Raw genomic sequence first — 25,750 nt, forward strand, 5'->3', positions numbered from 1 at the left:
ATTTGCTGCTGTTTCTGTATTTCTGCCTCCAGGGGCCCAAGCCTGCATGGCTCTGCCCCTCCTGATGCCCCCTCCCTTTTGACTCTAGACGGAAAGAGAGAGGGAGAGAGAGAGACCACAGTAGCACACCTGTATGGTGCTCAGGCTTGAACCTAGGCCTTCCTGCCTGCCAAGGCCGCCCCCTCCGATTGTCTCTCTGGCCCTATCTCCCCTCGGGGGTCGGACACGTGTGTATCTCTGCTTCTGGGGCCGGAGGAGCCGGCCGAGGTGGGGGGCATGGGAAGGCAGAGCCGGGGGCTAACCATGAGTGTCCCCTCTCTCTGCAGGCCAGCCGTCATCCGGGCCGCTTCTGGAGCTGGGCTGTGGCACCGGCCCCCTGCGCGTGGTCCTGGGCCCCGGCCAGGCTGCCCTACTGCTCTGCCGTCCGGGGGGTGCCGGACCCCCCCACCAGTGTGACCCTGGAGCAAGGACGGGGGCCCCGTGCCCGAGCACGGCCACCTGCGCACGCTGCCCAATGGCTCCCTGTGGCTGTCGCCAGGTGCCCCCGGGGATGGCAGCCGGGGCTCCGTGGAGGGCAGCTACTCCTGCTTGGCCCAAGGGCCCCTGGGGGCGCTTGCCAGCCAGGCTGCTGAGGTCAAGCTGGCAGGTGAGTGCCCTCGGGGCGAAGGGGCGGGACAGGTGGGCGGGGTGCCCCATCCCTGTCACTCAGGACCCCCCAGAGCCCGCCTCCCTCTCCTTCCATTTAATTTGCATTGATTTGTCTTTGGCTTACAAGCTGATTGTATTAACTTCTTAAAAATACATTATTTGGGGAGATAGGAAGAGACAGAGGCACCTACAGCCCTGCTTCACCACTTGGGAAGCTTTTCTACTGCAGGTGGGGACCGGGGGCTTGAACTTGGATCCTTGCACATGGTAATGCATGCACTTGACCAGATGGGGTGAGGGGAGTCAGGCGGTAGCGCAGCGGGTTAAGTGCACGTGGCGGAAAGCTCAAGGACCGCCGTAAGGATCCCGGTTCCAGCCCCTGGCTCCTCACCTACAGGGGAGTCGCTTCATAGGCAGTGAAGCAGGTCTGCAGGTGTCTGTCTTTCTCTCCCCCTCCTCTCATCATTTCTCTCTGTCCTATCCAACAATGATGACGACAATAACTACAACAATAAAACAACAAGGGCAACAAAAGGGAATAAATAAAGTCAAGTGACCTTTTAAAAAAAAATACATTATTTGGGGGCCGGGTGGTAGCTCAGCGAGTTAAGCGCACATGGTGCAAGGCACACGGACCCAGCATAAGGATCCTGGTTTGAACCCCCAGCTTCCCACCTGCAGGGGCGTCGCTTCACAAGCGGTGAAGCAGGTCTGCAGGTGTTTATGTTTCTCTCTCCCTCTGTCTTCCCCTCCTCTCTCCATTTCTCTCTGTCCTATCCAACAACAACAGCAGTAACAACAATAATAACAACAAGCGCCAAAAAAAAAAAAAAAAAATGGGGGGAATGGCCTCCAGGAGCAGTAGATTTGTAATGCAGGCACCAAGCCCCAGCAATAACCCTGGAGGCAAAAAACAAAACAAACAAACAAAAAACCCATAAAATGTTGTTTATTTTGGATAAAGACAGAGAGGAGTTGAGAGAGAAGGGAGAGATAGAGACGGGGGGGGGGGGGGGGGGGCAGGTGGTGGCACTCCTGGTCAAGTGTGTGCATTACCATGTGCAAGGATCCAGGTTCAAGCCCTCAGCCCCCACCTGCAGGGGGAAAGCTTCCCAAGTGGTGAAGCAGGGCTGCAGGTGCCTCTGTCTCTTCCTCTCTATCTCCCCCCCCCTCTCAATTTCAGCTGCAGGTCTGTCTCTCTCTAAACTTTATTAATTTTACTTGATTGAACAGAGAGAAATTGAGAGGGAGGGGGAAGTAGGGGAGAGACAGGGACATTGTGTCGCAGCCCTGCTTCACTGCTTGGGAAGCAACCCCCCTGCAGGTGGAGGTGGGGACGGGGGGCTTGAACCCGGGTCCTTGTGCACTGCACTGCGTGCACTCACTCAGGTGCGCCACCATCTGCTTTTTTTTTTTTTTTTAACTTTTCTCTTTTTTTTAAATATTTATTTTATTTATTTATTCCCTTTTGTTGCCCTTGTTGTTTTATTGTTGTAGTTATTGTTGTGGTTATTGATGTCATTGTTGTTGGATAGGACAGAGAGAAATGGAGAGAGGAGGGGAAGACAGAGAGGGGGAGAGAAAGACAGACACCTGCAGACCTGCTTCACCGCCTGTGAAGCGACTCCCCTGCAGGTGGGGAGCCAGGGGCTCGAACCAGATCCTTACGCCGGTCCTTGAGCTTTGCACCATGTCCCCCATCCCCTGTGTCCCCTGCCCTTGGCCCCTATATCCCCATGTCCTCTTGTCCCATGTCCCATTTCCTGTCCTTGTCCTCCATGCCCCTGTGTTCCCTATTCCCCATGTCCTTTTGTCTCACGTCCCATGTCCTTCTGTGTCATGTCCCATGTCCTTCTGTCTCATGTTCCATGTCCCCATGTCCTGTCCTGTGTTTCATGTCCCCATGTGCCCTATTCCCCCATGTCCCCATGTCTTTCTGTCTCATGTCCCGTCTCCCCATGTTCTGTTCCCTGTGTTCCCTGCCCATGTCCCATGTCCCCATGTCCCATGTCCCCATGTCCCATGTTCCCATGTCCCCTATTCTCCCATGTCTCCACGTTCTCCTGTCCTGTGTCCCCGTGTCTTCCCGTCCCCTGCCCCTGTGTCTCCTGTCTCCTCTCCCCATGTCTTCCTGTCCCCTGCCCCTGTGTCTCCTGCCTCCTGTCCCCGTGTCTTCCCGTCCCCTGTGTCCCATTTCCCTGTGTCCCCAGTACTCTCAGGCTTCTCTCTGCACCCCGAGTCCCAGGCAGTGGAGAAGGGCGGGACGGCACGCTTTGAGTGCCACACAGAAGGGCTGCCCGAGCCCGTCATCACCTGGGAGAAGGACCAGGTGACAGTGCCCGAGGAGCCTCGGTGAGTGGGGCCGGGGGTTGGGACGCGTCAGGGGGATGCCTAACATCGGAATCCAGGCCTGGCACGGCACCCAGATTCTGTGTGTGAGGCCCTGGGTTCGAGCTCCAGCCCCATGTGGGAGGACCATGGACAGCGTTGTGTGGGGGGGGGGGGGGGCGTCTCTCTGCTCTTCCTGTCACTCCTCTCCCTCCCTCTCCTCTCTCAGGGAAACCTTGGGCCAGGGACATTGCTGGGACTGGGGGCTGGGGAGGGGCCCAGAGTTTCGGGGGGGGGGGCAGGGCGGAGTGGGGAGGCCTTGTACCCAGCATCCTGTGCAGTCGACCCTGAAGCCACCAACAGTCCACCACTGGGTGTGTCCCTGAGTGCTCTGGGAAGGGACTGTGGGCTATAAATAGGCCTCAGGGCCCAGCGCCGTGGGGGTGGGGGAGGGGGAGGGGGAGGCACCACCCAGGGCTCACAGGCAGAGGATGGACTCGGCGATAGCGAGTGGAGTGGGGCTCTGGCCCAAACAAAGCAGAGATGAAGTCATCACAGCAAAAGGAAAAATCTTTTTCCTTTTGACGTAGTACAGTGACGTAGTACAGTGACCAGTGACCAGTGCATAGAAGGGAACAAATAAAGAGATACGAATACTGGGGGTCCGGGCGGTAGCACAGCGGGTTAAGTGCATGGGTGTGAAGCATAAGGATCCCGGTTCGAGCCCCCGGCTCCCCACCTGCAGGGGGGTCACTTCACAGGTGGTGAAGCAGGTCTGCAGGTGTCTGTCTTTCTCTCCCCCTCTGTCTTCCCCTCCTCTCTCCATCTCTCTCTGTCCTATCCAACAACAACAGCAATAACAACAATAATAACAACAACAACAAGGGCAACAAAAGGGGAAGAATGGCCTCCAGGAGCGGTGGCTTCGTGGTGCAGGCACCGAGCCCCAGTGATAACCCTGGAGGCAACAACAACAACAAAAGAAATATAAATACTCATCATCCTGAGAGCAAAGACAGAGGGGCGAAGAGAGCTTCTAGTCGCAAACCTACTCGACTCCCTCCCTCCCTCCTTTCCTCCTTCCCTCCCTCCCCCACAGGTCCCCAAACCCGCCGGAGACTAGAAACGCTGGGAAGGCGAGTCCTGGCTGGGACCGGGCCAGCTGACACTGGTGACATGCAGGGGGCAAAGGGGGCCCCCACACCCCCCTGACGTCAGGCCCCCTTCCCTGTGGGGAGCACCCTGGGTGCTTAGAGGTGCTGTGACATCTCTCTGTCTCTTCTCTTTATTTCATTATCATTTATTTTTATTGCCGCCAGGGCTATTGCTGGGTCTTGGTGCCAGCACTGTGAATCCATTGCTCCCAGCAGCCATTTCTTCCTTTTTTTCCATTTTATTTACAGGACAGAGAGAAATTGAGAAGGGAGGGGAGATAGAGAGGGAGAGAAAGAGACACACCTGCAGACCCGCTCCACTGCTTGTTCGAACCCAGGTCGTTGTGCTTGCGAATGCGTGTGCTCAACCAGGTGCACCTCCTCCCAGCCTCTCTCTTTTTATTTTTAAAGGAATTTGCTTATTTCTTTGAGAGAAAGTAGAGCATCCCTCTGACACATGCAGTGCTGGGGATCAAACTCAGGACCTCCTGCTTCAGTGTCCGGTGCTCCTGGGGCTCTCAGTGAGAAAGGTTCTCCAGGGAGGCTGCTGGGGGCCCTGGGTCTGCTTCCCGGCACTGTGTCAATCGGGAAATAAGCAGATGATAGATTGATAGGTCAGTCTCCAGCTCGTGCTGACGGGCCAGGACCCGCCACAAGAAAGAGGAGGACCTGGGGTCGGGCGGTAGCACAGCGGGTTAAGCGCACGTGGCGCAAAGGGCAAGGACCGGAGTAAGGATCCCGGTTCGAGCCCCCGGCTCCCCACCTGCAGGGGAGTCGCTTCACAGACGGTGAAGCAGGTCTGCAGGTGTCTCTCCCCCTCTCTCTGCCTTCCCCTCTTCTCTCCATTTCTCTCTGTCCTATCCAACAACGAACGGCATCAGCAATAACAATAACCACAACAAGGACAACAAAAGGGGGGGAAATGGCCTCTAGGAGCAGTGGATTCATGGTGCAGGCACTGAGCCCTAACAATAACCCTGGAGGCAAAAAAAAGGGCAGGATCTTGACATATATACACACATATATTATGTATAAATAAATGTAGAGATAGTATGAATTTGATGCTTTTTTATTATCACCAGGGTTGTCTCTGGGGCTTGTTGCATCACTATGAATCCACTGCTCCCGGCCGACTTTTTTTTTATTTGATAGGACAGAGAGAACTTGAGAAGGGAGGGGGAAATATAGAGGGAGAGAGACAGAGAGACACCTGCAGCCCTGCTTCACCGCTTGTGAAGTTTCCCCCCTGCAGGTGGGGACCGGGGGTTCCAACCTGGGTACCTTGCACATGGTAATGTGTGCTCAACCAGGACGTCACTACCTGGCCCTCTAATTTTTTTCTTTAATGAAAGACAGAGAGAAAGGAAGGCACACACACAGAGGGAGACCAGAGTCCTGCTCAGCTCTGGCTGATGGTGGTGCTGGGGACTGAACCCAGGACCTCAGAGCATCCTGCAGGGGAGTCTTACAGAACCACTGTGCTGTCTCCCCAGCCCCATCAGAAGGCGCTTCTCCGGATCCCTGTTCCCTGGCCGTGGCTCGGTCGTCTCAGGCTAGAGGGGCAGATGGAATCTGGGTGGGTGGGCATCCCCTTCTCCACGGAGCCCTCACCCACCTCATGGGTGCCCTCACCCCTCCCAGATTCATCACCCTCCCCAACGGGGTGCTCCAGGTCCTGGACGTGGAGGAGGGGGATGCTGGCGCCTACCGCTGTGTGGCCACCAACCCTGTTGGCCGCCGCTCCAGCCAGGAGGCCCAACTCAGCGTGAGCCCCCGAGGTGAGGGGGTGCCAGGAGTGGGTTGGGCGGCTCCAGGAGGCCTGGGTCCTGCCCTCCAATGGGAGGAGGTGCAGAAGACAGAGCAGTGGGACCCAGGCTTAGTGGCTCCTTGGTATGGGGATGGGACGTGGCATTTGAAGAGGGGTGTCAGGACCCTAAAACCTGGCTCCCTGCCTCTCCGCCTGCCCTGGGGACCTGGAGTACCCCCACCCACCAGTGAGTGTCCTGTAGTCTCTGTTTGTCCTGGGAGACCCTGCCCCCATGGGGTGCAAGAGGCGGGGTAAGCCCCTCAGGGTCACAGAGACCTGGACTGAGCCCTGGCTTCCTGCACCCCGTCCTTGGGCCTTGGGACCTTGGGGCCCAGATCAGATGTCCCCTCCGGGGAGGGGGGGTGATGGTAAGCTGTGGGCAAGGCCCAGCATCTCCTGGGATCTGATGTCTGTTGCCTCCCAGGGATTCCTCTTGCTGTGGCCTTCTTTGCTGCTGCACCCTCCACCCCTGCCCTCTCAGCCCCCCATTTCCTGCCCCTCCAAGCCCCATCCCCAACCTCACAGGTGGCGGGGGGGGGGGGGGGGGGGGGGGTGGGGGGGGGGGCGGGCTCCTGCACCCTGGTTCTCTGCTGACACCTGCTGGACAAGGCTGGTGTTACACCCGGCCAGGGGCGAGATGGTTGAGATACAGAGATGTCTGAGTTACTTACTACCCCTGCTCCGCTCAGCTGCCCGGCCATTTTCCCTCTGCTCCTCACTTGTCCCCTTTCTAGGGTCCCTGGCATCCACCAGGGGGCAGGATGTGGCCATCATGGCGGCCCCGGAGAACACCACCGTGGTGTCTGGCCAGAGTGTGGTGATGGAGTGTGTGGCCTCAGCCGACCCCACCCCTTTCGTATCCTGGGTTCGACAGGGTAAGTGGAAGGAGGGAATGGAGCCTGGAGGAGGAGGGGCACGGAGCTTCCCCCCAAGTTGTCAGGGAACCAGGGGGGTCCTGGCCACATGGGGGAGCACCAGGGCACCAGGGGGAGCTCTTCCTCCTTGAGTCTCTGTTTCTGAAATAAAAAGGGCAGATACTGTCCCTGGAGATGTGGAGGGACCCCAGAGCCAAGAGAGCAGAATCACAAACCTGGATGTGACAGACAGGACTATTCTCCCAGCTTGCGGGCAGGGGAGGGACATGGGTGCTGTGAGGAGAGGCTTGGCGATGCCAGGTGGTGTCGGGCAGCACTGGGCAGCTGGGCTGAACACCATCTTTCAGGGGGCTGTGGGGGGTGTGTGGAGAGTGGGGTGGGGGGACCAAGGCTCAGTGGCTGGTGGAGAGCCAGGACCCAAACTTAGGGCCCTTCCTCCTCCCAAAACCCGCCCCATGGGCAGGGAGGATTTGTTCACATCGGTCATAGAAGGAAACTGTCCAGAGCTGAGGGCGAAAATGAGCATTTTTATTAGTGTGGTGCTGGGGGTGGGGGGACCAGCAGTCTCTGCAGATGCTGTGACACTGGGCAGCCTCCAGGGCCAACTTTTTAATTTTGCGTATTCAGAGAGAGGGAGAGATGGACAGATAAAGAGAGACCCCACAGCCCTGCCCACCCTCCATGGGCTCCCTGGGTGCTGTGCCTGGTGCTGAGAGAGGAGAGACCCCACAGCCCTGCCCACCCTCCATGGGGCTCCCTGGGTGCTGTGCAGGGTGCTGAGAGAGAAGACACCCCACAGCCCTGCCCACCCTCCATGGGGCTCCCTGGGTGCTGTGCCTGATGCTGAGAGAGGAGAAACCCCACAGCCCTGCCCACCCTCCATGGGGCACCCTGGGTGCTGTGCAGGGTGCTGAGAGAGAAGAGACCCCACAGCCCTGCCCACCCTCCATGGGCTCCCTGGGTGCTGTGCAGGGTGCTGAGAGAGGAGAGACCCCACAGCCCTGCCCACCCTCCATGGGCTCCCTGGGTGCTGTGCCTGGTGCTGAGAGAGGAGAGACCCCACAGCCCTGCCCACCCTCCATGGGCTCCCTGGGTGCTGTGCCTGGTGCTGAGAGAGGAGAGACCCCACAGCCCTGCCCACCCTCCATGGGCTCCCTGGGTGCTGTGCCTGGTGCTGAGAGAGGAGAGACCCCACAGCCCTGCCCACCCTCCATGGGGCTCCCTGGGTGCTGTGCCTGGTGCTGTCATGAGGCTCTGGGTCCCACACCAGATGATCTGTCCCCCAGCCCCTGATCAGTTCTCCTGATCAAGTTGGGGAGGGTTCCTTCCAAATCAGTAAGCTGCGATCAGGAGAACTGATCAGGGGCTGGGGGACAGATCATCTGGTGTGGGACCCAGAGCCTCATGACAGCACCAGGCACAGCACCCAGGGAGCCCCATGGAGGGTGGGCAGGGATATGGGGTCTCTCCTCTCTCAGCACCAGGCACAGCACCCAGGGAGCCCATGGAGGGTGGGCAGGGCTGTGGGGTCTCTTCTCTCTCAGCACCCTGCACAGCACCCAGGGTGCCCCATGGAGGGTGGGCAGGGCTGTGGGGTCTCTCCTCTCTCAGCATCAGGCACAGCACCCAGGGAGCCCCATGGAGGGTGGGCAGGGCTGTGGGGTCTCTCCTCTCTCAGCACCAGGCACAGCAACCAGGGAGCCCATGGAGCGTGGGCAGGGCTGTGGGGTCTCTCCTCTCTCAGCACCAGGCACAGCAACCAGGGAGCCCATGGAGGGTGGGCAGGGCTGTGGGGTCTCTCTTTATCTGTCCGTCTCTCCCTCTCTAGAAGCCAGCCCCTGTCGTTTGTGGCCAAACCTCTGAGGAGTCTCTGGGCTTCTCATCGGTTTCTGCTTCTGCATCCATGGTGGGGGTGTTGGCACAGCCGCTGAGGGGCCAGATCCATGGGGTCGACCTGGGGGGGGGCGGGCTTAGTGGTGTGAGTGCTGTCTGGCCCTCCTGTCTCTGCTGCAGGGGCCAGATCCACAGGCGGCCTGGGGGATGGGCTTAGTGGTGTGAGTGCTGTCTGGCCCTCCTGTCCCTGCTGTCCCACCTCCAAGGGGGCGGGGAGGAGGGCTGCCCTGGAGAGCATCACGGGGCCAGCAAGTGGGGGGACTAGGGGCTGGCCGGGGGCTGTCTGTCCTCAACCCGATGTAGAGGGACCTAGTCTGGGCAGTGGATGGAGGTCCTGGGAATGGGTGAGGGGCACAGGATGGGTGCAGGGTGGGTGAAATACGCCTCCACCCCTCTCCCCCCCAGATGGGAAGCCCATCGCCACCGATGCTGTAGTTCTGGGCACCAACCTGCTGGTGGCCCACGCGCAGCCCCACCATGCTGGCGTCTATGTGTGTCGCGCCAACAAGCCCCGAACCCGTCATTTCACTGCTGCAGCCGCTGAGCTCCGGGTGCTGGGTGAGACCCCGGGTGCTGGGTGAGACCCCGGGTGCTGGGTGAGATCCCGGGTGCTGGGTGAGACCCCGGGTGCTGGGTGCGACCCCGGGTGCTGGGTGAGATCCCGGGTGCTGGGTGAGACCCCGGGTGCTGGGTGCGACCCCGGGTGCTGGGTGAGACCCCGGGTGCTGCGTGCGACCCCGGGTGCTGGGTGAGACCCCGGGTGCTGGGTGAGACCCCGGGTGCTGGGTGAGACCCCGGGTGCTGGGTGAGACCCCGGGTGCTGGGTGAGACCCCGGGTGCTGGGTGAGACCCCGGGTGCTGGGTGCGACCCCGGGTGCTGGGTGCGACCCCGGGTGCTGGGTGCGACCCCGGGTGCTGGGTGAGACCCCGGGTGCTGCATGAGATCCCGGGTGCTGGGTGAGACCCCGGGTGCTGGGTGAGACCCCGGGTGCTGGGTGAGACCCCGGGTGCTGGGTGAGACCCCGGGTGCTGCGTGAGACCCCGGGTGCTGGGTGAGATCCCCAGGTGCTGGGTGAGACCCCGGGTGCTGGGTGAGACCCCGGGTGCTGGGTGAGACCCCGGGTGCTGGGTGAGACCCCGGGTGCTGGGTGAGACCCCGGGTGCTGGGTGAGACCCCGGGTGCTGGGTGCGACCCCGGGTGCTGGGTGTGACCCCGGGTGCTGGGTGCGACCCCGGGTGCTGGGTGAGACCCCGAGTGCTGCATGAGATCCCGGGTGCTGGGGCTGGGGAAGGCAGAGCAGAACTCTGGTTATTTGGGGGACCGTGGGGAGAGGATGTGGGAAAGCTGGAGGGAGAGCAGGACTTGACCGCAAAAGGCTCTGAACTTGACCCCCACCCAGCAAATCAGTCAGTCAGTCAAGTTCCAGTTACGCAGCAGCTAGAGTGTGGTACTTGCAGGCACGAGGCCCTGAGTTCAGTCCCCAGCACTGCATGTGCCCTACTGATGCACATAGATGGTCTCTTTCCCATAAATAAACCCTTTAAAAAGTAGTATTTGTGTGTTATAGTGAGAGACACAGAGAGAGACCAGAGAGAGCCCTGCTCAGCTCTGGCTATCATGGTGCTGGGGATGGAACCTGGGGCCTCAGATGCTCAGCTCTGGCTATCATGGCGCTGGGGATTGAACCTGGGGCCTCAGATGCTCAGCTCTGGCTATCATGGTGCTGGGGATTGAACCTGGGGCCTCAGATGCTCAGCTCTGGCTATCATGGTGCTGGGGATTGAACCTGGGGCCTCAGATGCTCAGCTCTGGCTATCATGGCGCTGGGGATGGAACCTGGGGCCTCAGATGCTCAGCTCTGGCTATCATGGCGCTGGGGATTGAACCTGGGGCCTCAGAGCCTCAGGCAGGAGAGTCTTTTGCAGAACCATTATGCTGTCTCCCAGCCCATAAATGAATTTTGTTTAATACTTTACTATTTACTTATTTAAAAAAAAATTTTATTTATTTTCCCTTTTGTTGCCCTTGTTTTTTTATTTTTTATTATTTATTTATTTTCCCTTTTGTTGCCCTTGTTGTTTTATTGTTGTAGTTATTGTTGTTGTTGTTAATGTTGTCGTCATTGTTGGATAGGACAGAGAAAAATGGAGAGAGGAGGGGAAGACAGAGAGGGGAAAAGATAGACACCTGCAGACCTGCTTCACTGCCTGTGAAGCGACTCCCCTGCAGGTGGGGAGCTGGGGCTCGAACTGGGATCATTACACCAGTCTTTGTGATTCGCGCCACGTGCGCTTAACCCCACTGTGTTACTGCCTCACCCTGCCCTTTTTTTTTTTATTGTTTCTGTAGTTGTTGTTGATGTCGTTGTTGTTAGATAGGACAGAGAGAAACGAAGAGAGGAGGGGAAGACAGAGAGGGGGAGAGAAAGACAGACACCTGCAGACCTGCTTCACCGCCTGTGAAGCGACTCCCCTGCAGGTGGGGAGCCGGGGGCTCGAACGGGGATCCTTGCGCTTTGCGGTCCTTGAGCTTCCCGCCACCTGCGCTTAACCCGCATGTGCTACCGCCCGACCCCTTTATTTACTTATTTTTAATGAAAGGGGTGGGTGGGTTAGAGCCCTAATCAGCCCTGGCTGATGGTGCTGGGGATTGAACTTGGGACCTCAGAGCCTCAGGCAGGAGAGTCTTTTGCAGAACCACTGTGTTGTCTCCACAGCCGCAAAATAAAAATTTAAATAATATTTTATTTACTTGTGATGAAAGAGAGAGGTCAGAGCCCTGCTCAGTTCTGGCTGATGGTGGTGCTGGGAATTGACCTGGGACCTTGGAGTCCACTATGGTGTCTCCCCAGCCCTTCTCTCTCTCTCTTTCTCTTTTTAAAATTTTAAAATTTACTTTTATATTTATTTATTTTGCCTCCAGGGTTATTGCTGGGGCTCGGTGCCTGTACTACAAATCCACTGCTCCTGGAGGCTATTTTTTTTTCCCTTTTGTTGCCTTTGTTATTGTTGCCATTGATGTTGTTGCTGTTGGATGGGACAGGGAGAAATGGAGAGAGGAGGGGAAGACAGAGAAGGGGAGAGAAAGACAGACACCTGCAGACCTGCTTCACCGCCTGGGAAGCGACTCCCCTGCAGGTGGGGAGCCGGGGTTCGAACCGGGATCCTTATGCCGGTCCTTGTGCTTTGCACCACCTGTGCTTAACCCGCTGCGCTACAGCCCGACTCCCCAATTTAAAAAATTTTTTTATTGAGGGATAAACATTTAATTTTTCTTGAAGAAATACTCTAGATGAACAACTTAATCCCAGAGATTGAATAACTTAATAACTACATTGCTTCCCTCTTCTCCTTCTTCTCTTCTTCCTCCTCCTCCTTTTTTTGTTTTCCCTGCAGGGTTATCACTGGGGCTGGATGCCTGCACTATGAATCCACTACTCCTGGAGGCTATTTTCCCTCCTTTTGTTGCCCTTGTTTATCATTGTTGTTGTTATTGTTGTTATTGCTGTCGTCGTTGTTGGATAGGACAGAAATGGAGAGAGGAGAGGAAGACAGAGGGGGAGAGAAAGACAGACACCTGCAGATCTGCTTCACCACTTGTGAAGTGACTCCCCTGCAGGTGGGGAGCCGGGGGTTCGAACCGGGATCCTTATGCCGGTCCCTGTGCTTTGCGCCAGGTGCGCTTAGCCGCTGCGCCACCGCCCGACCCCCCTCGCTCACTCTTTTTAGAAAGAAATGTTTATGAGGGAAGAAGACTAGAGGCGGGGTCCCTGCTCAGAGAGGTCCACGGGCCGGGCCGATGCGGGACCCTGGAAAGCTGGGGGAGGGGGAAAGAGGGACATCAGATGCAGGAGGATGGGGGGCGCAGGGAGGAGCTTCTGGGAGAGATGCCCCCAGACCCCCCAGGTCAACGTCCTCCTCCGCCCACAGCGGCCCCGGCCATCTCGCAGGCACCGGAGCCACTCTCTCGGACCCGGGCCAGCACCGCGCGCTTCGTGTGCCGCGCGTCCGGGGAGCCTCCCCCGGTGCTGCGCTGGCTGCACGACGGGGCGCCGGTGCGGCCCAACGGGCGCGTGAAGGTGCAGGCGGGCGGCGGCAGCCTGGTCATCACGCAGCTCGGCCTGCAGGACGCGGGGCTGTACCAGTGCGTGGCCGAGAACCGCGCGGGCTCCGCCTGCGCCGCCGCCCCGCTGGCCGTGCTGGTCCGAGAGGGGCTGCCCAGCGCGCCCACCCGGGTCACCGCCGCGCCCCTCGGACCCTCGTCGGTGCTGGTGGCCTGGCAGCGGCCCGCCCTGCACAGCGAGCACATCATCGGCTTCTCTCTGCACTACCAGAAGGCTCGCGGTACGGCCTGCATGGGGTGCGGCTAGCAGGGCTGGGGGCACCGAGCCGCCCTGCAGGTGGGGGCCGCTCAGAGGGTTCCCTCCACCCCTTGCCTGCGGTGACAGAGGGGAAGGGAGGGAGGGCTCCCTGGAGGCAGCATTTCCAGCCCGTTTTATTTGTGTATTCATTTTGAGTAGAGACAGAGAGAAATCAAGAGGGAGAGAGAGAGAGACAGACACCTGCAGCCCTGCTTCCATGCTCCTGGAGCTTCCCCGCTGCAGGTGGGAACCCACCGGGGGCTTGACCCTGGGTCCTTGCGCACTGTTATGTACGCACCCAACCGGGCGTGTCCTAGAATGTGTTTTATTTTTTAAAAAATATTTGCATGTTCCATTATTTATTTTGAATAGAGAAAGAGAAGTTGCAAGGCAAGAGACAGAGAGACCCCTGTAGCCCTGCTTCGCCACTCGTGAAGCTTCCCCCTTGCAGGTGGGGAGCAGGGGCTTGAACCCTCGTCCCTGTGCACTGTGGTGTGTGTGCTGTGCCAGGTGGGCCTCTCTGGATTGTTATTTTTGTAATGACACCAGGGGCCTGGACCCAAGGCCTGTGTCTATCAGACACTATTGGCTGGATGGTTTCCCGTGCTCCACGTTTAATTATTACTTAAACACTTTTGTTGTTTTTCTGTCAAACTTTATTCTATTTGATAGAACAGACAGAATTTGAGAGGAAGGGGAGACAGGGAGAGAGACCCCTGCAGCCCTGCTTCACCACTGGTGAAGCTTCCCCCTCTGCAGGTGGGGGCCTGGGGTTTGAACCTGGGTCCTTGCACATGGTAACATGTGTATTTAACCAGGTGCACCACCACCCTGCCTGGTGGATTGACCACTATTTTTTAAAAATTTATTATTGGACAGAGACAGAGAGAAACTGAGAGAGGAGGAGGAGATGGAGAGGGAGAGAGAGAGAGAGACACCTGCAGCCCTGCTTCACCACTTGAGAAGCTCCCCCTGCAGGTGGGGACCAGGGGCTCAGACCTGGGTCCCTGTGCATTGTAACATGTGCGCTCAACCAGGTGCGCCACTGTTTGGCCCCATCACTATTTTTTATACAGTGTTGGAGAATGAATGCAGAGACTCTGGCCTCTGCTGGCCAGTTGGTTTACATTTTTCACTCAGAGGGGAGAGAGATGAAGAGAGAGGAGAGACTTCTACCGCCCATGACCCATGGAGCTCCCCACATGCTTCCATGGTGCTCCCATGTGGTGCCAGGGCTTGAACTCAGGGGCCCATGCTCAGCACGGTGTGCTCTCCACTGAGTGAGCTGTCTTCAGCCTGGAACCGCCCCAAATTTCCTTGTTTTTCTTTTCCCCTTTGCCACCAGATTTATCACTGGGTCTCAGGGCCTGCATGACTGAACTGTTCCCCACAATCATTTCCCCCCTTTAAAAAATTATTTTACTTATTTATTGATAGAGAGACCTGCAACACTGTTCCACTGTCTCTGAATCTCCCCCTCCCCCGCGCAGATGGAGACCAGGGGCTTGAACCCACGTCCTTGCACATGGAGACATGTGTGCTCAGCCAGGTGTGCCACCACCAGGCCCTCTATTTGACTTTTTAAAAAATATTTATTTATTTCCCTTTTGTTGCCCTTGTTGTTTTTATTGTTGTTGTAGTTTTTATTGTTGTTATTGTTGTTGTCGTTGTTGGATAGGACAAAGAGAAGGAAGACAGAGAGGGGGAGAGAAAGACAGACACCTGCAGACCTGCTTCACCGCCTGGGAAGCGACTCCCCTGTAGGTGGGAGCCGGGGTCTCGAACCGGGATCCTTACGCCTACCCTTGCGCTTTGCGCCTCATGCGCTTAACCCACTGCGCCACCACCTGACTCCCTCTATTTGACTTTTTAAAATTACGAGCAGTTTCCATTTTGCACTTAAGCCTTCTTCTTAATTAGAAAGTGGGAGAATGAGAGAGAAGCCAGAGCACCGCTCAGCACCAGAGTAGGGGTCCAGGCCTAGGGCTCCGGGGGTCTCGGGAATGCAAGTCCCGTGGCTCCTCAGCCGTCGGCCTTTTCTTTGATCCACGTCGCCGAGGCAGGTGGTGGTGCACCTGGTTCATACACACAAGGGAAGAGTCTGCAGGGGGGAGTTTCACAAGCCGTGAAGCAGGTCTGCGGGCATCTCTTTCTTCCTCCCTCTCTATTTCCCCCTCCCCTCTCAACTTTAATAAATAATACATCCTAAAAAAAAAAAAGATTCATTTTATTCCATATGAGAGAGAAGAGAGAGTGGGAGAGAGAGCACGACTGTGCTGTTTGCGGTGCTGGGGATTGAACTTGGAACCTCAGGCCTGTGAGTCCGGAGCTCCTCCCCCAGCCGCTGTTCACTGCAGGACTCACTGGCGGGGGTGGGGGGGGTGCCTCAGCTTCCCCTCGGCCAGCTTGCATCAGGGACACGGTGGGGTGGTGGAGGGACTGGGCGGACCCCCAGGGCTGGCCCCTTGCCCGCAGCCGCTCTGTCTCCGGTCGCCTGTCAGGCCAGGACAACGTGGAGTACCAGTTCGCGGTCAACAACGACACCACAGAGCTGCAGGTGCGGGACCTGGAGCCCAACACCGACTACGAGTTCTACGTGGTGGCCTACTCGCAGCTGGGCGCCAGCCGCACCTCCACACCCGCCAGGGTGCACACGCCGGACGGCGGTGGGTGGGGCAGTGGCAGGGGTCGTGGGTCCCCACCTGGCCGCAGGAAGCAGGGGCAGCCGGCGGGGGTGGGGTGTGGGGGGGTGTGCTGAGCCAGGCTCCCGGACAGCCCTGTGTCAGATGGCCCTTCTTGGGCACCTAGCACCCAGTTGAACACACATGTCACCAAGCTTGAGGACCCAGGTTCAAACCCCCACTTGCAGGAAGTGGTGAGACAGGGCTGCAGGTGTCTCTCTGTCTCTCTCTTCCTCTCCCTCAATCTCTCTCTGTCTTATCAAACAAAATAGAAAGAAAAAAAGAAAAAATGGCCACCAGGAGCACTGGATTTGAAGGGCAGGCACCGAGCCCCAGCGACAGCCCTGGGGGCAGTTTAAAAAAGGCCCTTTCTGGGGCCAGGTGGTGGCGCATCTGGTTGAGCGCACATGTTACAGTGCGCAAGGACCCAGGTTCGAGCCCCTGGTCCCCACCTGCAGGGGCAAAGCTTTGCAAGTGGTGAAGCAGGGCTGCAGGTGTCTCTCTTTCTCTCTTCCTCTCTAGCTCCCCCACCCTCTTGATTTCTGACTGTCTCTATCCAATAAATAGAGATAATAAATTTTTTTTTTTAAAAAGCCCTTTCTTCTAACACCCACATGCCACGTGAGAGGCAGGGGCTTGGGATGGGGTTCCCCAGGTCCTTTCTCCAGTTGGGCGGGTCTCCTGAGAGGCTCCTGCTCCCCACCTCAGCCTTGCGTGCCCCTAGGCAGGTGTCTGAGCACCCTTGGGCCCCCCCTACCCGGTGGTGAGGGGTCCCTGACGCTCCCCCTGTGCTCTCATCCCAGTCCCCAGCGCCTCCCCACAGCTGTCCCTGTCCAGCCCCAGCCCCTGGGACATCAGAGTGGCGTGGCTGCCCCTGCCCCCCAGCCTGAGCCACGGGCAGGTGGTGAAGTACAGGCTGGAGTACGGCCTGGGCAAGGAAGGTGAGTGGGCCCGGGCTGCCTCGGTTTCCCCCTCTGTGAAGTCCAGGACTCCCTGGGCTCCTTCCAGCTCAGAGAGTAGGTGACGGGGCCAGGAGATTAGCCAGCCAGCTTAGCCAGCAGCACCTGCAGCTTGTTGCTGGGTTTGAGCCCTGGCACCACATGGAAGCACCACCCTTCACGACGCCAGGGGGCGGGCACTCCATGGGTTATGAAGTGGTACTGTGGGGGGCCTCTCTGTCTCTCACCAGTGGAGGTGAGGATGAGTGGTCCACAGGTGGCTCACGGCTAGGGCACGTGCCTAGCTGTGAGTTCAAGCCTCGGCACCCCATGGGAGCCCCAGCGCACCGTGTTATCTCTACCTCTGTCTGAGGCACAAAGAGTGAAGGTGTTAGGGCTGGGGGCGCGACACAGTGCTTCCGCGGAAGACTTTCCTTCTTTCCTTTTTTTTTTGCCTCCAGGGTTATCGCTGGGGCTCGGAGCCTGCGCTGTGAATCCACGGCTCCTGGAGGCTGTTGTTTTCCCTTTTGTGGCCCTGCTTGTTTTATCGTTGTTGTGGTTATTATTATTATTATTGCTGTTATTGATGTCATTGTTGTTGGATAGGACAGAGAAATGGAGAGAGGAGGGGAAGACAGAGAGGGGGAGAGAAAGACAGACACCTGCAGACCTGCCTCACCACCTGGGAAGCGACTTCCCTGCAGGTGGGGAGCCGGGGGCTCGAACTTGGATCCTTATGTCGGTTCTTGTCGCACCACGTGCTATTAAGCCACTGTGCCATCACCTGACCCCCTGCAGAAGACTTTCAGGACTGAGGCTCTGAGGCCCCACTAGAAGTCAGCACCACTAGAAGCCAGTCCTCAGCACCACTAGAAGCCAGAGCTGAGCAGGGCTCTGGCATCTCTCTCTCTCTCTAAAATAAAATAAATAAAATGTTTTTTTTTTTAAAGGTGTCAGCCCTGCAAGGGCTCCGGGGCCCCAGCAAGAGATAAACAAAGAAATGAACAGAGGGAGTTGGGCAGTGGTGCAGCGGGTTAAGTGCACGTGGTACCAAGCGCAAGGACCTATGTAAAGATCCTGGTTTAAGCCCCCGGCTCCCCACCTGCAGGGGAGTCACTTCACAGGTGGTGAAGCAGGTCTGCAGGTGTCTTTCTCTCCCTCTCTCTGTCTTCCCCTCCTCTCTCCATTTCTCTCTGTCCTATCCAACAACAACGACATCAATAACAACAATAAAACAAGGGCAACAAAAGAGAATAAAATATCAAACAAAGAAGAAATAAACATAGGTTCATACCAGGGAGGCAGAGAGGACAGATGCAGTAACAAGGTGGTCTGGCAGTGGCGTACGTAGTAGAGTGCACACGCTACCAGTGCAAGACCCGGGTTCAAGCCCCTGGTCCCCACCTGAAGGAGGGAAGTTTCACAAGTGGTCAAGTGAAGCAGGGCTGCAGGTCAGTCTCTTTCTGTCTGTCTGTCTCTCCTGTCCCCTTCTCTCCGGATTTCTCTCTGTCTCTATTCAATGACTGATAAATTAATCAACAACAAAATGTAAACAAGGGACCAGGCGTTGGGGATGGTCTGGGAGGCCCTGCCTGTCTCCTGCACCCCCACAGCCCCAGGGGCATGGAGGACCGGAGGGGGGCTCAGTGTGGGAGTCGGGGTGGGGAGCGGTGAGGGGCCTGGCCCTCATCCGCCGTCCCCTGTGTCCCCCCAGACCAGACTCAGGCCACCGAGGTGCCGGGGAACCAGACGCAGGTGACCCTGCGCTCGCTGCTGCCGGGCCGGCTGTATCGCGTGCGCATGGCGGCGGGCACGGGGGCAGGATTTGGGGTGCCTTCCCCGTGGGTGCAGCACTGGACGCCCAGCGCGCACAACCAGAGCCATGGTACACGGGAGCAGGGGCTGGGGGCTGGGCCCTGCAGTGGTGCTTCCCGGAACAGTTTATCCAGTTCTTATTGTTCTTAGATAGAGACAGAGAAGTAGAAGGTGAAAGACACTAAGGCCCAAAGCTTCCTTCAGTTCAGTGGGGGCCGGGCTCGAACCTGAGGCATGCTCACGACAAAGCAGTGAGCTATCCAAGGGACCAATTTCCCCAGCTTTTTTTTTTTTTTTTTTGCCTCCAGGGTTGTCGCTGGGGCTCGGTGCCTGCACTACGAATCCACTGCTCCTGGAGGCTATTTTCTCCCTTTTGTTGCCCTTGTTGTTTATCGTTGTTATTATTATTGTTGTTGGATAGGACAGAGAGAAATGGAGAGAGGGTGGAAGACAGAGGGGGCGAGAAAGAGAGACACCTGCAGACCTGCTTCACCGCCTGGGAAGAGACTCCCCTGCAGGTGGGGAGCCGGGGGCTCGAACTGGGATCCTTACACAGGTCCTTGCGCTTTGCACCAAGGACTTAACCCGTTGCGCTACTGTCCACCCCCCCTTCCCTCCCCCCCTCCCCAGAGTGCCGCTCAGCTCTGGCTTATAGTGGCATGGGGGACTGAACCTTGGACCTCGGAGCCTCAGGCATGAGAGTCTGTTTGCATAACCATTACGCTATCTACACTCTGCCCTCCCTGGCTCTTTTGGGAACTATTTTTCTTCATTTTTGTTTTTGCTGCTGGGGCCTTGGTACCTGTGTGATTTCACTGCCTCAGCAGGCCTTTTATTCCCATCAGCTTTAGTTAGAGAGAGACCACAGCACCACTCCACAATCTGTGCCCAGGGCTCCTGTGAGGGGTGGGCTGGAACCCGAGTCCATAGCTGAGCTGTCTCCCTGCCCAGTCAGTGCACAGACGCCTGGGAGCCTGTGCCCGGCCCTGGCGGAGGCTCCTGTCTAGGCTGGGAGGCCAGTGGTCACAGTTGGGAGATGCCTGCAGGGCCCTCACTTCCTGCCTTTCACTTCCGGCTCTCTCTTTCTCTTCTCCTCTGCTGGCCTGGCCCTCCTCCTCCTCCCCTATACCTTCTCCCCCTCTTCCAACACCACGACCACCTCTCTTCTCTTCCTCCCTCCATCACTCCTCCATCTCCTCCTCTTTCTCCGTCTCCTCTTCCTCCATCACCTCCTCCTTCTCCTCCGTGTCCTTTCTCCTCCTCCTCCTCCTCCCCCCTCCTCTGTCTCCTTCTGCTCACCACCTCCATCTCTTCCGCCTCATCCTTCACTTCCTCCTCCATCTTCTCTATTTCCTCCTCCTTCTCCTAAACCACCACCTCCCCCTCTGCTCCCTCTCCTCCCTCGCTTCCTTCTCCCTCTCCTCCCTTCACCCCCCTCTGCCCCAGTCCCAGTGGCCCCCACAGAGCTCAAGGTCCAGGCCCGGATGGAGTCCCTCGTGGTGTCCTGGCAGCCCCCACCGCCCCCTGCCCAGATTTCCGGCTACAAGCTGTACTGGCGGGAGGTGGGCCCCCAGGAGGAGGCGGCCAGTGGGGAGAGCCCTGCGGGGGGCCGTGAAGACCCCGCCTGGGACGTGGGACCCTTGCGACTCAAGAAGAAGGTGCAGCAGTATGAACTGACCCAGCTAGGTGAGTGGGGCCAGGGTGCGGGGCCGGGGGTGGTGGTGGGTGAGTGGGGGCCAGGGTGTGCGGCCGGGGGGTGGGGTGGGGGGGGAGGTGGCGGGTAAGCCAGGGCCAGGGCTCACCCAGGGGCAGCCTGGGGGAGTGACCCGCCTCCACCCGCCCCTGCAGTCCCCGGCCGGCTGTACGAGGTGAAGCTGGTGGCCTTCAACAAGCATGAGGACGGCTACGCTGCGGTGTGGAAAGGCAAGACAGAGAGGGCGCCCACGCCAGGTGAGGGCCGGGGCTCCAGCTCTGGCTCAGGGCTGCTCCACTCACCACTCTCGGCACCTGTCATGTTTTCAGTTATTTGCTGATTTGTATGTGGTAGGACCGAGAGTGACTAACTGGAAGGGGAAGGAGAACTAGAGAGGGCAAGAGACAGACACCTGCAGCCCTGTGACACCAGCATGAAGCTTTCTCCCTGCAGTTGGGGAGTGGGGGCTTGAACACGGGGCCTTGCATTTGGTGACACGTGCGCTCAACCACCTGGAAGCACAAACAAAGTTTGCTTTTTCTTTCTTTCTGATAGAGAGTGAGAGGGGTGGGGAGAGGAAACGAGAGACAGAGAGACACCTCAGCCCTCTTTCAGGACTCATGAATCTTCCCCCTGAAGTGGGGACTGGGGGCTTGAACCTGGGCCTTCATGCCTGTTCACATGGGTGTTCTATCAGATGTACCACTGCCCAGCACTTCAACACTTTCTTTTAAAGACTATATAGGGCTAAGCACACTTGGTGTGAAGTGCAAGGAGTAGCAGAAGGATCCCGGTTCCAGCCCCCGGCTCCCCATTTGCAGGGGAGTCGCTTCCCAGGCGGTGAAGCAGGTCTGCAGGTGTCTGTCTTTCTCTCCCCTCTCTGTCTTCCCCTCCTCTCTCCATTTCTCTCTGTCCTGTCCAACGACAGCAGCAACAACAACAATAGTAACCACAACAATGATAAAACAACAAGGGCAACAAAAGGGGACAAAATGGCCTCCAGAGTGGTGGATTCATGGTGCAGGCACCGAGCCCAGCAATAACCCTGGAGGAGGCAAAAAAAAAGACTAGATATTCTAGACCCGGGTTCCAGTGTGGCCCCAATATACTGGGAGATGATCTTCCCATTTCCCCTTGTCCTCTGTTTCGTTTTTAAAATTTTTATTTACTTATCTATTTTCTCTTTTGTAGCCCTTGTTGTTTTTCATTGTTATAGTTATTACTGATGTTGTTTTTGATGTTGTCATTGTTGGCTAGGACAGAGAGAAATGGAGAGAGGAGGGGAAGACAGAGAAGGGGAGAGAAAGACAGACACCTGCAGACCCGCTTCACCGCCTGTGAAGCGGCTCCCCTGCAGGTGGGGAGCCGGGGGCTCGAACTGGGATCCTTACACTGGTCCCTGCGCATTGCGCCACCTGCGCTTAACCCACTGCGCTACAGCCCGACTCCCCCCTCCTCTGTTTCTTTCTCTCTTCTGATGTGACAAGGTCAAGCCAGATCAGAGAAACCGCAGTGATGATATAAGCAGATGTTTTCTTTTACTTGTGTGTTTACTTATTTTGTGCTAGGGGTGAACCCAGAGCCTCTCAGTGCATGGCACCATGACCAAGCAGACACGCCGGACACAGTTCACTTACTTAGGGGGGAAGAGGAGGGACATGCCAGCACCACTCCATGGGCTCCCTGGGTGCTGTGCAGGGTGCTGAGAGAGGAGAGACCCCACAGCCCTGCCCACCCTCCATGGGCTCCCTGGGTGCTGTGCCTGGTGCTGAGAGAGGAGACACCCCACAGCCCTGCCCACCCTCCATGGGCTCCCTGGGTGCTGTGCCTGGTGCTGAGAGAGGAGACACCCCACAGCCCTGCCCACCCTCCATGGGCTCCCTGGGTGCTGTGCCTGGTGCTGAGAGAGGAGAGACCCCACAGCCCTGCCCATCCTCCATGGGCTCCCTGGGTGCTGTGCCTGGTGCTGAGAGAGGAGACACCCCACAGCCCTGCCCACCCTCCATGGGCTCCCTGGGTGCTGTGCCTGGTGCTGAGAGAGGAGAGACCCCACAGCCCTGCCCACCACTCCATGGGCTCCCTGGGTGCTGTGCCTGGTGCTGAGAGAAGAGAGTCCCCACAGCCCTGCCCACCCTCCATGGGCTCCCTGGGTGCTGTGCCTGGTGCTGAGAGAGGAGAGACCCCACAGCCCTGCCCACACTCCATGGGCTCCCTGGGTGCTGTGCCTGGTGCTGAGAGAGGAAAAACCCCACAGCCCTGCCCACCCTCCATGGGGCTCCCTGGGTGCTGTGCCTGGTGCTGAGAGAGGAGAGACCCCACAGCCCTGCCCACCCTCCGTGGGGCTCCCTGGGTGCTGTGCAGGGTGCTGAGAGAGGAGAGACCCCACAGCCCTGCCCACCCTCCATGGGCTCCCTGGTTGCTGTGCCTGGTGCTGAGAGAGGAGAGACCCCACAGCCCTGCCCACCCTCCATGGGTTCCCTGGGTGCTGTGCCTGGTGCTGAGAGAGGAGAGACCCCACAGCCCTGCCCACCCTCCATGGGGCTCCCTGGTTGCTGTGCCTGGTGCTGAGAGAGGAGACACCCCACAGCCCTGCCCACCCTCCGTGGGGCTCCCTGGGTGCTGTGCAGGGTGCTGAGAGAGGAGAGACCCCACAGCCCTGCCTCACCCTCCACGGGCTCCCTGGGTGCTGTGCCTGGTGCTGAGAGAGGAGACACCCCACAGCCCTGCCCACCCTCCATGGGCTCCCTGGGTGCTGTGCCTGGTGCTGAGAGAGGAGAGACCCCACAGCCCTGCCCACCCTCCATGGGCTCCCTGGGTGCTGTGCCTGGTGCTGAGAGAGGACAGACCCCACAGACAGCACTGCCCACCCTCCATGGGTTCCCTGGGTGCTGTGCCTGGTGCTGAGAGAGGAGACACCCCACAGCCCTGCCCACCCTCCATGGGCTCCCTGGGTGCTGTGCAGGGTGCTGAGAGAGGAGAGACCCCACAGCCCTGCCCACCCTCCATGGGCTCCCTGGGTGCTGTGCCTGGTGCTGAGAGAGGAGAGACCCCACAGCCCCGCCCCACCCTCCATGGGCTCCCTGGGTGCTGTGCCTGGTGCTGAGAGAGGAGAGACCCCACAGCCCTGCCCACCCTCCATGGTGCACCCTGGGTGCTGTGCAGGGTGCTGAGAGAGGAGACACCCCACAGCCCTGCCCCACCCTCCATGGGCTCCCTGGGTGCTGTGCCTGGTGCTGAGAGAAGAGAGACCCCACAGCCCTGCCCACCACTCCATGGGCTCCCTGGGTGCTGTGCCTGGTGCTGAGAGAAGAGAGTCCCCACAGCCCTGCCCACCCTCCATGGGCTCCCTGGGTGCTGTGCATGGTGCTGAGAGAGGAGAGACCCCACAGCCCTGCCCACCCTCCATGGGCTCCCTGGGTGCTGTGCAGGGTGCTGAGAGAGGAGACACCCCACAGCCCTGCCCACCCTCCATGGGCTCCCTGGGTGCTGTGCAGGGTGCTGAGAGAGGAGAGACCCCACAGCCCTGCCCACCCTCCATGGGCTCCCTGGGTGCTGTGCCTGGTGCTGAGAGAGGAGAGACCCCACAGCCCTGCCCACCCTCCATGGGGCTCCCTGGGTGCTGTGCCTGGTGCTGAGAGAGGAGAGACCCCACAGCCCTGCCCACCCTCCGTGGGGCTCCCTGGGTGCTGTGCAGGGTGCTGAGAGAAGAGAGACCCCACAGCCCTGCCCACCCTCCATGGGCTCCCTGGGTGCTGTGCCTGGTGCTGAGAGAGGAGACACCCCACAGCCCTGCCCACCCTCCATGGGCTCCCTGGGTGCTGTGCCTGGTGCTGAGAGAGGAGAGACCCCACAGACAGCACTGCCCACCCTCCATGGGTTCCCTGGGTGCTGTGCCTGGTGCTGAGAGAGGAGACACCCCACAGCCCTGCCCACCCTCCATGGGCTCCCTGGGTGCTGTGCAGGGTGCTGAGAGAGGAGAGACCCCACAGCCCTGCCCACCCTCCATGGGCTCCCTGGGTGCTGTGCCTGGTGCTGAGAGAGGAGAGACCCCACAGCCCTGCCCCACCCTCCATGGGCTCCCTGGGTGCTGTGCCTGGTGCTGAGAGAGGAGACACCCCACAGCCCTGCCCACCCTCCATGGGCTCCCTGGGTGCTGTGCCTGGTGCTGAGAGAGGAGACACCCCACAGCCCTGCCCACCACTCCATGGGCTCCCTGGGTGCTGTGCCTGGTGCTGAGAGAACAGAGTCCCCACAGCCCTGCCCACCCTCCATGGGCTCCCTGGGTGCTGTGCCTGGTGCTGAGAGAGGAGAGACCCCACAGCCCTGCTCACCCTCCATGGGCTCCCTGGGTGCTGTGCAGGGTGCTGAGAGAGGAGACACCCCACAGCCCTGCCCACCCTCCATGGGCTCCCTGGGTGCTGTGCCTGGTGCTGAGAGAGGAGAGACCCCACAGCCCTGCCCACCCTCCATGGGCTCCCTGGGTGCTGTGCCTGGTGCTGAGAGAGGAGAGACCCCACAGCCCTGCCCACCCTCCATGGGCTCCCTGGGTGCTGTGCAGGGTGCTGAGAGAGGAGAGACCCCACAGCCCTGCCCACCCTCCATGGGCTCCCTGGGTGCTGTGCCTGGTGCTGAGAGAGGAGAGACCCCACAGCCCTGCCCCACCCTCCATGGGCTCCCTGGGTGCTGTGCAGGGTGCTGAGAGAGGAGACACCCCACAGCCCTGCCCACCCTCCATGGGCTCCCTGGGTGCTGTGCCTGGTGCTGAGAGAGGAGAGACCCCACAGCCCTGCCCACCCTCCATGGGCTCCCTGGGTGCTGTGCCTGGTGCTGAGAGAGGAGAGACCCCACAGCCCTGCCCACCCTCCATGGGGCTCCCTGGGTGCTGTGCCTGGTGCTGAGAGAGGAGAGACCCCACAGCCCTGCCCACCCTCCATGGGCTCCCTGGGTGCTGTGCCTGGTGCTGAGAGAGGAAAAACCCCACAGCCCTGCCCACCCTCCATGGGGCTCCCTGGTTGCTGTGCCTGGTGCTGAGAGAGGAGAGACCCCACAGCCCTGCCCACCCTCCGTGGGGCTCCCTGGGTGCTGTGCAGGGTGCTGAGAGAGGAGAGACCCCACAGCCCTGCCCACCCTCCATGGGCTCCCTGGGTGCTGTGCCTGGTGCTGAGAGAGGAGACACCCCACAGCCCTGCCCACCCTCCATGGGCTCCCTGGGTGCTGTGCAGGGTGCTGAGAGAGGAGAGACCCCACAGCCCTGCCCACCCTCCATGGGCTCCCTGGGTGCTGTGCCTGGTGCTGAGAGAGGAGAGACCCCACAGCCCTGCCCACCCTCCATGGGCTCCCTGGGTGCTGTGCAGGGTGCTGAGAGAGGAGACACCCCACAGCCCTGCCCACCCTCCATGGGGCTCCCTGGGTGCTGTGCCTGGTGCTGAGAGAGGAGACACCCCCACAGCCCTGCCCACCCTCCATGGGCTCCCTGGGTGCTGTGCAGGGTGCTGAGAGAGGAGAGACCCCACAGACAGCACTGCCCACCCTCCATGGGTTCCCTGGGTGCTGTGCA

The 25,750-nt window shown here is 59.2% G+C and overlaps 1 protein-coding gene across 1 annotated transcript in view; it reads left to right on the top strand.

Annotated features, from left to right (window-relative positions):
• Positions 1-308: 308 nt before the first annotated feature.
• IGDCC4 (immunoglobulin superfamily DCC subclass member 4) overlaps positions 309-25,750 on the top strand; it is a gene marked incomplete at its 5' end in the record, with an annotated part of 37,922 nt that continues 12,480 nt past the window's right edge. Inside the window, 12 exon segments of the mRNA XM_060184306.1 lie at positions 309-454; positions 457-646; positions 2,859-3,000; positions 5,772-5,908; positions 6,672-6,812; positions 9,111-9,263; positions 12,636-13,049; positions 15,568-15,732; positions 16,551-16,688; positions 18,400-18,570; positions 19,947-20,186; positions 20,349-20,450. Coding sequence (XP_060040289.1) covers positions 309-454; positions 457-646; positions 2,859-3,000; positions 5,772-5,908; positions 6,672-6,812; positions 9,111-9,263; positions 12,636-13,049; positions 15,568-15,732; positions 16,551-16,688; positions 18,400-18,570; positions 19,947-20,186; positions 20,349-20,450 — 2,139 coding nt within the window.

This window comes from Erinaceus europaeus, unplaced genomic scaffold (assembly GCF_950295315.1).
Source record: "Erinaceus europaeus unplaced genomic scaffold, mEriEur2.1 scaffold_923, whole genome shotgun sequence".
NCBI classification, from domain to species: domain Eukaryota; kingdom Metazoa; phylum Chordata; class Mammalia; order Eulipotyphla; family Erinaceidae; genus Erinaceus; species Erinaceus europaeus.